Source organism: Eulemur rufifrons, chromosome 29 (assembly GCF_041146395.1).
Source record: "Eulemur rufifrons isolate Redbay chromosome 29, OSU_ERuf_1, whole genome shotgun sequence".
NCBI classification, from domain to species: Eukaryota; Metazoa; Chordata; class Mammalia; order Primates; family Lemuridae; genus Eulemur; species Eulemur rufifrons.
The window spans coordinates 28,227,541-28,241,192 of NC_091011.1; the positions used below are offsets into that span (position 1 = coordinate 28,227,541).

Sequence of the window (13,652 nt, forward strand, 5' to 3'; positions counted from 1 at the left end):
TGACATCATCTGCATTAGACTTTAGACGTACAGAACTGAGATAATTAATTTGTGTTCCTAGCTGCTAAATTTGTGGTTATTTGTTATTGCAGTGATAGAAAACTAAGGTTGTATAAAATGGAAGAATGAACAATTCCTAATTCTTCTGGAGACATCAGAAATACACTGTGCTAGCAATTTCTTAAGTGTGAGATATAGAATCCTGGAAACTGCTTAGAACGGATTGCAGAGGCCCTTTCTGGACAGAGGTGTGAGCCATGCCCCACAGAGGGTTTGGTTCACTGTCTTTCCCACCAGGGTTTCTCTCTTTTCCAGCTACCTGGGAAGGGTCAGAGCATACCCCGCTGTCTAAGCATAGAGGCCTTGTTTTCTTGATCTCATAATTTAACCTTCCCTAATTCTGAAATTCTTACCTGGGCTGGGATAGAGGCATGGTTAGGGCTTCTTTGTTGAAGAATAAAGGCAGGTGAAAAATTTATTTAGGTGGGAAAAACTAAATGACATTAGGGGCTTTTTACAAAGACTATTAGCACTTAAAAGAAGTTACCAAAGCTAATCTGAGTCCTGTTATTTTATCTCTAAACCTTAGCTCTACCTATAAATGAAACACATTTTCCAATAGTAAATATTTATTTCTTTATATATACAAAAATATTTTACCAGGAGTATGTAATCTCACAGATTGAACGTTTCAGTAATTTTCATTTTGGGCAGCATATGGAGATATGTGAAAAGAAAAGATTTATAGGGACAGTTTCTGAAAAATCAATACTTAATTGATTTTATTTATACAAGAACAACAGTAATGTTTCTTTTATACAGGAACTAGTAATACAATTACCTGGAAAGCATTAGCAATTAATGTTTATTTTTAAACTTCATCAGAAACTTACTTAAGCAGCTTGTTCAGCTTTGATTTTCAGATTGCTAACAAGCATTTTGCCCTCCATTAAAAAAAAAAGATTCTCTTCTACAATCACTTCAAAGACTAGAGGTTAAAAAAAAAAGCATGCATCTGTGTTCAAAGGAAAGCTATATCAAAACAAACTGGGGAAAAAAAGGGAAGAATAAAAAATTCCCCCACACAGCAAAGTTTTCACATCAAATACTCATCATGGGCTCTCAGAGCTCAGCATAGCATGTAGAAAATTGCACTTTTTGCTGAACTCTACTGTTTATTCTTCTACAAGAGAATCCAAGGTATCACTTCTTTTAAAAAAATCAATGTTACTAAAGAAACAGGAACCAGTCAGCAGTGTTTTCTAAAAGAGGATATATAGCCAAAAGAAATATTTGTCTTATATTTCAAGAACAGATGTATCTGAGCTATGCCTGAAATCCGGTTCTACCTGAAAAGACGAAGGCATTTCTTATTTGGACCATGTTTACCAGAATAAGCTTTAAACAAGTTTTCAAAGCAATGTTACTTATAATACTGTCCACCTCTCCTATTTAAGAAAATGAGATGAAAACCACCCATTTTAACTGTAATGACTTCTGGTTTAATGTTGGTAATTTACAGCTGATGAGTTTTTAATGCTACATTTTTTTCCTCTGTAAGTTAGTTCATTAGGCTTTCTCCAAGCTCCCAGGCCATCCAGAGTAATGCGAGGAAAGCCAAATTTCAGATACGGCCTGTCATATTTATATATGTTGCTACTCCTGACTTGCTGTTGGCTAAAGTACAATAAACAGATCTATTTCCAACATTTAAAATAAAATCTTTTGGCTTCTATTGGTAGTAACAATACCTATTGCATGGGACTCAAAGACAGTTGTTCTACAAGCAATAAATCATTTAATCTTCCAAGTTATAAGCAGCATTTACTTTAACTACAGACGTATTCATTTAGTTTGTGCTGGAGATTAGAAAACAGAGTAGGGGAAGGAAAAAAAAAGAATTGTTGCTTCTGACCGACTTTCATGGAGATAAGTCAGATTTATCACAGCAGTGCATTATCAGCCAATGAAGGGGAAACAGAAGAGAAAGCAATAACTAAAATGGATTAATGTCTGGATTTTGAGGCTCACTAGCTGGACCTAACTGTGAATGTTTTTTCCTATAAAGACACAGATGCCTTTGAAACTTAATGCTATGGGTTAAACAATAGGGCTGCAGTGATAAGTTTCAGGCATAAGGATAAAATAGGACAGCTTTAGGGAGCAAAGACCAGAGTCTGTTCTGAGGTAAAAGAGTACTGGATTGCTTAAATTTTATTTGATTTGTGAGCGGTCTGTCAGGCAGCAAGAACTTGCTAAGGGTTTGGAATTAGAATGGGATTCTAAACTAAAAGGAACCTTCTAACTAGAACCACTAAGCGAGCAGAACAGACTCTCTTCCAGGCTGGAACTACATCCTTGGGGCTGTTTTAAAACTGGAGGTAGGATTTCTGAATGGTTCATTCCCATTCATTACATTACTTCAAGAAAGAGGTACACGTTAAAAGAACTAAACGATAAAAAGGAGCCCAATAAGGATATTCCAGTTAAGCATTTACCACACTACAGTTATAAATTACTTCCTATAATTTAAGGTGAAGACAAATATTAACTTAGCCCTATTTAATAAGTAAAATATTAAAAGTGAAGGGAGACATAAATTTTATCAAACATCACATGGTCAAAAGTCAGAATTAGTATCTTTGCCAGTAGATGTACACTATCTACATACAAGTGTACATAAAACTACACTTTTATCACTGGAGAATATTTTAAGAAAGTACTGCCAAAGTGGTGCAAACCATGCTCCTTACCTGAAAATGAGATATCATTCTTTCACTTTTTTGTATAACAAGGACTCATGTTTGATTCTGTCCATTTTTTCAAAAACCATTCCAAGAACACAGAAGGTAACATGATGAATTATGGGAAATATTAAAAAAAAATATATAACTTGAAAAATTCTAGAACAAAAATGCAATTTAAAAATAACCTTACCTTACAAAATCATAGAATTGTCATCTTCCTCAAGTATAGAACATATACTTACATAAAAACTGATATGATGCTGAATTATTAGTCAAAAGTTTGTGAATAATATTCACTTGTACTATATACAATAATCCCATTATTTAAAACATTCAATTTCTCCCAAGAACTCCAAATACATTACAAACATTATTACATAAATTCTCATAGCAAATCTCTTGGAATGAGAGCAGGTATCAAAATCTCTAAGCCTGAATCATATCATAAATTCATTCAAAGGCTTAAATAAGTATTTCCCAAGAGGCTTCCATCCAGAACTCTATCCTTTTTCCTTAAGAAAATGAAATCATAATAATGAATGATTATTTTCTGAGCTTAATCCCTCATATATTTTTCAGAAAGGAGATTAGCATCAGCTTCAAAGTAGAACCAGAGCCTTTTAAAACAATCTATAAAAAGTTTCAGGATGTCTAAGAATTGGGAGTAATTAAAAATTTTAGAACACTAGTTATAATTACATGGGTGAACATATTTTTATTATTTATGTATTTGGGGAGAATTTTACATATTATACATATAGCTCTCTATATATTATATGATGACTCAAACATTTAAAAAATGAACTGCTATCCATTAATATGTACATAAAACTTCAGGATTGCCTTTTTCATATTTAGTATAAAGATTCATTATTATAAAATCACTGGCTCTCTAGCCTGTCATTTCTAGATACTGGAGTGCTATTTCAGAAGTCATAAAAGTAAAATGTAAGTAGATTATTATTTTGACCAATTTTTAAAACTTTTATCTTCAGTATTTGCCAATTTAAAATAATTTTACCTAACCCTATGACTATCCATCTTGAAGTCAACTCCAATCACTGGGATCATGACACTTGTTATACATAAAAGTAAGTATCATTTAAAATTTTTAAAGCAAGAATCATCTTTTTTTGTCATTGGCATATTATGGTCAAAACAGTATCTGCCATAATCTATAATGTCACACTATTATATTTTATTGCTAATTTGGATTATTTTATAAACTTGTCTTAATAATCGATTTGCTGTTCTAAAGGAAACATCTCCTTATAAGCTACTATAAAGATTATAAATTTATTAGATTTTAGAATCTAGGCTTTAGGCTGCTATTGCTGTAGTCATACTGAGTTTCTGAAATAATTTCTATTTTAGAAAGCTATGTGCGGCAATTGAATAGAGCTGGCCAAAATAAACAAAGTCCTGATGTATTTGACATTTGATATTATCCAAATATCACAAAGAAATGGAGACTGCATGGCTGTAATGAAGGCGAAAATTCTATGTGTAGGAAATCACATGTATTCCACTAGTTATGGTTAAATGACTTATCCAGGACATCATCTCTATGACTATTTGTACATTTGAAAACGAAAAAAAAAAAAAAAAAAATATATATATATATATATATATATGTATGTAAAATCTTTAGTTGTATATAGTCATGCCCTGAATGCTGAATGTGGACACTCCCATGTCCACAAGGAACCCTCAGGCACATTGATGTATTGGCACATCATGCTTCCCAAAAGCATATGCATGTTTGTGTATTTTAACTATTACCAATTGTTCAACATCACTTTAAGCCATTTTCTCTTCAGTATAGCTCATTATCTTAGACCTTCCCAAAAGAGAAGTTCATTCACATTTACTTGAATGTGAATGTGAACTATACTCTCATTACCTAAGAAGAATGCTGGGGCCTCTGGGGCTTCTTGCCCTAGCACAGCACTGCTGGTTCCTGCAGACTAAGATGGGACATGGATTTCAAACTAGATAATTCTTCATTGAGATACAGTGAAATTTTCTAAATTTATTCTCTTCAGCATTGGTATGTAGACTGAAATGAACTAAACTGCATAATTTCATTTTATATTGGGAAGAATCTAATATGCATTAAGTAATCCGTCATGAATACCATTTATAATAGAAATAATTCCTTTAAGTACACACTATTTTCTAATAATATGTATTTTATGTCACACGATAAGGCTAAGGTTATCTCTATTATATCAAAATGGTTGAAATATTTTTCAGATAAACTTCTTGTGCTGCTATAATTATACCAAAGCTGTTTAGAGAGGCTCCATGCAGCAGCACGAAGGTATGTTGGAGAATACTACACGTTTCCTGAGAATGCAGAACTGAAATTTCTGTTAAAATTTACAGTGTTGAAACATTAAGTCATAGGACATCACCTTAATACTGTGCTTTGATTCACGTTCCTTTGAGAAACCAAGAATTTGGTGTAAATATACATGGTTTAAAAGTTTCCAAAGTTATTAAAAGAGTATGATCAGCTTTGTCACCAATTTCCTATCCTAGAACAAGGAACATGAATTTATGTTCTGGCTATAAAATTCTAGAATTAAAAGAAAAACACCTATAGATTTCCAATTTTAATAATATAGCAACTTGGGTGTTTTGTTTCATTGTGAAAAAGATTTAAAACAATGCGTGAATACTACTTATTGTCATATATTTTCTCTTTCCTCAAAGTCCTCCCAGCTGGCATTGGAATGTGACAGCTTTGATGAAGAAAAAAACAAATTCAGCAGCCAGGTGTCTGGTCCTTATCACCAGACAAAGATGACTACCAATATTTAAGCACCTAACCCTTTGATGTATATGAATACTGTTTATGTGAAAAGATAGCAGCCATATAAAGTATGGTAAATTTATGTTAATGATGAGCTGCATCTCCCAATATATTTTAAGAAGAATTTCTACCATCCAAGAATCCTAAAGGAAGATATTAACTAAGGTGAATGCAGAAATTTGTATGTTGATGCATCTAAAGAAAAACTTTTTTCCCTAATCATGAAACAAAAAAGTGCATTTCTTAAGAGAAATGTAAAAAATATACAAAACATTATTTAATATACTATATAATATACATATTATATAATGTATATATATTTTTGTGTATATATATATATATAAAACAGCTGACAATTATTTCCCAATTTTGCAAATTGTTGAATGGATTTGGTTCTCAACATAACAAATAGAACAGGTATCCTAAGGACCACATCACATTTCAAAAAGCACATTGATCGTTCACAAAAACCCCCAAATGCAAACTTAGAGGCATCTTTAAACATCACAGAAATTTGCAGAGGCATGATACATTTGCTGACCATATCCTAATTTAAAAAACCATTTAAAGCAGTAGGTTCATTTTGTCAGTTAAATTTTTACATGTGAAAATAAATAAACTTTCTCCAAGTGTCATTTTGCTTTAAGGTTTTACAGGATAAGGCACTCTCTCAGTCTGCATGACCTTGCTTCCAGCCCCAGAACGTACTGTGTACATGTTAAATTAATTAGCATCAGCATGTCACTGCAACAAATAAAAAGAATAACCTCATAAGAGAGTGCAAGGTATTGCTCTTCAATTTTTCACTAAAGATAGAAATGAAGAGACAAAACTAATATATCTGTATAAATTAGAATGGATAGCCATACATCTTTGAAATAATGAAACCATGTGAATTGAACAGACTTCTGATGTCAGATTTAAATGGTAGTAGGTTAGCTGTAGCACTGACATTAAAATTCTACTTCTGTAAGAAATTCTTAAGAAGATCAATAATTACTGTTTTCTTCTATTAAGAGTAACTGACCCTTCACTAGTTAAATACTGAACTAAATAACAGCATTACAAAACTATTTCAAGTAGTATTCATTATCACAGTGAAAATGTGAGACCAATGTTAGAGTGAATGATTTGAAAATTCCTTTGATGAAAAAGGCAGGGGTACTAAATCAAAACATATACAAAATGCTTCAACGCATTTCTTTATGTGATATGAATAGAAAGATTATCCATAAAAAGTTAGAAAAATTAAGATAAATTATATATTAGTACACCTTCCCAACCACATTTTATATAAAAATTCAGAATAGTGTACTGTTATTTCAATCTACATAACAAAAATGCCTGGACTTGGCAGATTTCTTCTATCTGTGCATGTATTTTCTCAGCAGAAGGTTTATTTGTTGCAGTCACTTTTTAAAAGTTTAATTTTAATTGTTAACCTTACTGAGTCATCAGTAAACCCAGGTGATGGGGACCCACTGTGGTTCCATTCTCAGTTTCTCTATGGCAGTTTGTAGTTTTTCAAAGGCTTTGTCTAGATTGTCATTTATGATGATCAAATCAAAATAATGGTTGTATGCTCTCTGAATCCGTGCACTTTCATCCACTGTTTTCTTCAAGTCAGAGTCCTGTTGAACAGTTTTAAAAGGAAATGCTTGTGTTATAATGCATATTTACTTGTTTAAACTCCAACTAAAAGTGAACGTAAGTAATAAGTAGGTTAGATATGTTTATTGTAATTCTGATATTAATCTTCAAAATTCAATCTATAGAGTGTTAAAGAAGACATCACTGTTCATATCCTAGTCTTTCCAGCTATACTCATGTTTACATTTATGAGTATTCTGTATCTTCTGCTTCACTGATATTAGGATAAGATTCCTAATTAAGAAAATGCTGACAATAATCTTAGGGTGAATCTAAGGTAATGAAAGAATTATTGCAGGTTACTGGTTTTGAGCTTAATGATATCATCCTTTTTGAAAGATTTTTATCTTACGGCTTATGTAAATCGTGGAACCCAATTTGCAGTGACTGTTAGGCTCAAAACCAAATGTGCTGCCTATTTCTAAGAAAGTCAGAGAATCTTAGAGAAGTGTATTTTGAAGAGTAACTTTACCTACTGCCCAGCCCCCACCAAAACACACTCACATACTTTTGTTTTTGTCCTAATATTGTTTATATTTCATAAAGCAGTTCTAATCATTTTGAAATGACGTGGGGAGTACCTAAGTAAGTAATGGGCTCTGTGTGAGCAAGTAAAGCTTTGCATAAAATCACAAGTGTTTTGAAATTTCACTGTATTTCTACATATTCTACAAATACTGAGTTCCTACACTAAAATGTCTATTATGTTTCAGAATCAGTGCATATATCAATGAGTAGGACAGAGAGCGCTCCTACCCTTTAGTGGAAAAGACAGTTTATCTCTTATTTATTTTATGTTTTAATTTATTTATGTTATAAATAAACATAAAATATTGCAAGTTGTAATAAGTACTATGAAAGAAACAAACCAGGTACAAAGAATTGCAAGAGATCTTCTTTAAATAAGGTAATTAGAAAGACACTGAGTAAATGACATTTAAGCTGAGTACTAAAGGAAAATACGAAGGTGGGCATGTGTATAGTGGGTGAAAGAACATTCCAAGCAGAGAAAATAGCAATGCAGGGAATAAGAGAAATGACCCTGGTGCATCTAAGAGACTGAAAAAAGACCAGAATGTATGGAGGGCTTGGAGGTGGGTAGGTCACGGAGGACACATATGCGATGGAAAGACATCTGTGTGTCCTGAGTGGGAATGTGACACAGCACGAGTGGAAGCAGGATGACCAATGGCATCATCCAGGTCAGAGAAAAGGGCAGCTTGGATTATGATGGGGGCAGAGGAGATGAAAATAACACCAGACTAGAAATTTATTTTGGTGACAAAATCATCAGGATTAGTTTTTCACATCATCAGGATATGAGAAGAAAGGAAAATGAACAAATCAAGGGTAGCCTCTGGGTTTCTGGATTGAGTAAGTGGGAGGCTGTAGAAGATACAGAGTTGAGGGTTAGGGAGAGCATAATTTTTGGAGGAAAACAAAGTGTTCTACTTTGTATATGGTAAGTTTCAGATGTCTGTGAGGCATCTAAGTGGAGACGTCAAGCAGGTGACTGGTTATAGGAATTGGAGCTCTGAGGTCTAGGCCCACTGTATATAAATCATTAAATTAACAATGGTATGCATGTAAATGATTTTGATGAAAACACGGGATAGTGTAGAGAGAGAAGGGGATCCACCACTAGGCCTGAGGAACCCTAATACTTATATTAATACTTCAGTTAATACTTTCACTTAGATTGCTAAATAAGTTTGAAACAACCAAAATATCTTTGATCATAGATGTGTAAACAGGCCACAATTCAACTTGAAGCAATTCTTACCTATTATAGTCATTAGCAATCTGATTTCTTAAAAAAAAAAAAAAACCCAGAAAATGTAGGAAAGACTCTTACAGACATTGGCCTAGGCAAAGAATTTATGAGGAAGACCCCTAAGGCAATCACAGTAACAACAAAAATAAATAAATGGGACCTGATTAAATTAAAAAGCTTCTGCACAGCCAAAGAAACAGTCACAAGAGCAAACAGATAACCTACAGAATGGGAAAAAATTTTCGCATACTACACATCAGATAAAGGACTGATAACAAGAATCTATTTAGAACTCAGGAAAATCAGTAAGAAAAGATCGAACAACCCTATCAAAAAGTGGGCAAACGAAATCAATAGAAATTTTTCAAAAGATATAAAAATGGCTAACAAACATGAAAAAATGCTCAACATCTCTAATCATCAGGGAAATGCAATTCAAAACCACAGTGAGATATCACTTAACTCCAGTGACAATGGCCTTTATCAAAAAGTCCCAAAACAATACATGTTAGCATGGATGCGGAGAGACAGGAACACTCATACACTGCTGGTGGGACTGCAAACTAGTGCAACCCCTGTGGAAAGCATTATGGAGATACCTTAAACAGATTCAAGCAGACCTACCATTCGATCCAGCAATCCCATTATTGGGCATCTACCCAAAAGAACAAAAGTCATTCTATAAAAAAAAGACACCTGTACCCGAATGTTTACAGCAGCACAATTCACAATTGCAAAGATGTGGAAACAACCCAAATGCCCATCAATTCATGAATGGATTAGTAAAATGTAGTATATGTATACCATGGAGTATTACTCAGCCATAAGAAATAACGGTCATATAGAATCCCTTTTGTTTTCCTGGAGACAGTTGGAACTCATTCTATTAAGTGAAGTATCCCAAGAATGGAAAAACAAGCACCACATGTACTCACCAGCAAATTGGTTTCCCTGATCATCACCTAAGTGCACATTTGGGAATAACACCAATTGGGTATCAGACTGAGGTGGGGGGTGGGGGGAGGGGATGGGTGTATACCTACCTACATGATGAGTGCGATGTGCACTGTCTGGGGAATGGACACGCTTGAAGCTCTGACTCGGGGGGATGGGCGGGACATGGGCAATATATATAACCTGAACTTTTGTACCCCCATAATAAGCTGAAATAAATAATATATATATATATACATATATACACATATATATATATATAAAAACCCAAATCCTGTAACAATAATGGAATATGTCATACAGATGGAAAAGGGATAAAGATTCTCTCTCTATGGCTATATAGTGGACTCCAGGATATACTGGTAATAGAAAAATGCAGGCAGACTATTGTATACAATAAGCTACCATTTATGTAAGAAATGGAGGAAGGAGGACACACATACAAACTTGCTTATATTAAAAAATAAAATAGTAGAAATGGCTACCAATAACAGCCACCTATGAGTGGGAGAGAATAGAGAGGACAGAGAAAACCTAGATTTGTTTTTAAGATCTATGTTAGAGCTATGAAAATGTAGAGAATTATATAACAAAATTAAATTCAAATGGAAAAAAGAGCAATACCTAAAATCAAAAGCAAAATGAAACAAGTTGGTGGTTTAACCACACAGAAAGGAATTATTTCAGTGACTTTAAAATAAAATAACTAGTATCTAGTGGGATATATCCTAAGAACAATTAAATAAAAGCCCGAAACTTTTATCTTAATAACAGGAACCAAGATTTTCAGGATAAGAGGAAAAAAGGCAAATACAAAGTCAAAGAAGTAAAAATAATGTAAAGTTTGAACTGGAATTATCAAATTGACCTAATGATGTATGTTTTCTAAAAAGAAAAATACATTTCCTACCTGTAGTTACTGAAAAGGTCTAGAAACAATGTCCAACTGAGTTGAAGATACACCCTTAGAGACTATATTCTCTTTAAGTACCATTTCCCTCTAAAAGAAACCAGGACTTTTGGATAGCTGGTTTGGGGTCTGGACCAGGAAATGTAGAATAACCTGGAATAGCTTGTCATATCAGAAAGCAAAGAATCATCAAAGACTACTGGAATTGTGTTAAAAAGACTCAGAAGTCAAGTTGAATAGGCTCCTACTTACTAGCTGAAGACAGGACAATTTAAACATCAAAAAGAATAATAACTGACCTAAGTACACAGAGAGGAAATATTGCGAGTGACTTTAAAGCAGAGGGATTTGACTACATATACTTAGTGGGATATACTCTAAGGATAGAAACAACTGGGCGGGGGCTGGGTGTTCACAGTAATCATACCATTGGTGGCTGTGCTGATATACTTATTGTGTTGATATACTCATATTGTTGACATACACACTGTGGTGTTTGTACAGTGGAATAAAGCAAATGAACAATTATCTGATATTCTAATTTTAACATTCCAAGTGTTTCAAGAATTGGGATATTCAGCTTAAGAGAAAGGAATTAGACATATAAATGCAGTTAATCCTGTAATCCTGAATTTGAGTGAGTCCTGATTCAAACAAATCAACTGTAAAAAAATTATAAATCTTGGAGAAATTCAAATATAGATGATATTAAGCTATTACTAATTTTGGTGTATTAATATTATGATCATGTTTTAAAATTCTATCTTTTATAGATAAATATTAAAGTATGGGTGATATAACATCAAAAGTTTGCTTCAAAATAATTCAAGGTGAAGGAGGAAGTGGGGAGGGGTCTGACCAAAACAAGAATTGCCATGTATTATTGAAGCTAGGTAATGGTACATGGGTGCTCATTTTTCCCTCTTTTGTATATATTTTAAAATTTTCATAATATGAAAAAGGAGAGAGGGAGAAAAAGAGAAAACATGGAACAGAAATTAAACACCAGAATACCTAACTCTACCAATAATAAACCAGATGATGAACATGCTTGTTAATGGTCTCGGAGCCCAGTTACTTCATTAGTGAAAAGAGGGAGTTGGATTAATATGTGTATTTTAATACTGGTCTATTTCATTTTACAAAAGGAAACTACTTTTTTTTTTTAAGCAAAGTGAACAATGATTTTCAAGTAAAAGTAATACTGTTCCAAATCCTAACTACATCTAGTAAATGAATTTTTATTCTATGACACCTTATATATCTTTATTTCATAAGCATAATTAGATAGAGTTAAACATGTTCAAAAGAAAAGGAAAGATTTTAAAAGGAAAAGAATATTGTTAGCTCACCGTCAAAAGCTTGGTAGTGATTCCTGCATCTACCACAGCCTTGTGCATGGCACGTAACGTCTCTAGCTCTGGAGCAGCGATAAATACCACATAGGGCATAAACTCAGATGTCCTCAACACTTTCAGTGCCTGCATAGAAGGATAATTATAAACCAATTCATGTAGTATAAGAACTTGAATTATGCTATGCTTCAGTATAAATCAAAGTATATCTTCCCCCTTCCTAAAGATTAAGGACATAATTTAGTATCTGTCTCCTTTCTGTCCTTCTGATTCCATGTAATACTTTCCTAAAGCAGTGATCCATTTATTTTATTCTGAACTCAGTCTCACTCCTCTGTTCCTCTTGAACAAATGAAAGTATAAAACTTAATGACCTAAAAATCATTAAGAGTGATGTAAACTCTTTCTATGTTAATTGTAGAATTCTGTTAATATCGAAAAATGTAGAAATAACCTCAGTGTTAAATAATTGGAGAGTGGTGAATAAATGTACTTCCATATTTTGAAGTACTATGCAGGAACTACACAGAACAAAAAAAAATCTCTACAGTAACTGACATGAAAAGATCTTCAAGAAATACTGTTCAAAAAACCCACTAATTATATATTTGTATTTAAGGCATATAAAATGACTAGAAAAACACTTATCAATCAACAATTTATCTCTGAGTAGGGAAGTAAGGTTGGGCTGAGTATAGAGGGGTGGGAAGAGATGGGTTAAGAGAGATGTGGAATGAGAATAAAATGAATTGTGTGTGTGTGTGTGTGTGTGTGTGTGTGTGTGTTTGTTTAAGGTGAGAGGAGGAATGACTTTAATTTTTTATTTTTTTATTTTTTGGGACAGGGTCTTGCTCTGTTGCCCAGGCTGGGATGCAGTGGCATCATCATAGCTCACTGCAACCTCAAACTCTTGGGCTCAAGTGATCCTCTTACTTCAGCTTCCTGAGTAGCTGGGACTACAGGCCCACACCACTATTTCTATTTTTTGTAGAGACAGAGTCTTGCTATGTTGCCCAGCCTGGTCATGAATGGCTGGGCTCTACAAGATCCTCCCACCTCACCCTCTCAAAATGTTAGGATTACGGGCATGAACCACTGCTCCTGGGCAATTTTTTATTCTTTATGTTACAGCCTTGTTTGAGTTTTATTAATAAATTTGACATTTCTAAACATATGCATTTATGTATTACTTGAGCAGGTAATACATACTAAACTTCTACTGCAGATCTAATCACAGTTTCTAGCCTCTATTGGTTAACTGATCAGAGATAATTATTTAACTAGCTATGGACACATAAGAAGATTGACTAGAGAAGAATAGAGAAGAATAGAAGAATAGAGAGAAAGAGCCACCTTCCTACCCTGATAAAACAAACATACCCCCCCCCCCCAAAAAAAAAAAAAAACTCCACGGGAAATAAAATGTAAAAAAATGGCTTTCGTA

The 13,652-nt window shown here is 33.5% G+C and overlaps 1 protein-coding gene across 1 annotated transcript in view; it reads right to left on the reverse strand.

The window, feature by feature from the left end:
- Window positions 1-6,813: 6,813 nt before the first annotated feature.
- PALS2 (protein associated with LIN7 2, MAGUK p55 family member) overlaps window positions 6,814-13,652 on the reverse strand; it is a 110,376-nt gene continuing 103,537 nt past the window's right edge. The window contains exons 11-12 of the mRNA XM_069461748.1: window positions 12,206-12,334; window positions 6,814-7,196 (exon numbers count right to left, since the gene is read on the reverse strand). Of these exons, the coding sequence (XP_069317849.1) occupies window positions 7,020-7,196; window positions 12,206-12,334 (306 nt within the window). The 3' untranslated portion in view covers window positions 6,814-7,019. The remainder of the gene's footprint in view (window positions 7,197-12,205; window positions 12,335-13,652) is intronic.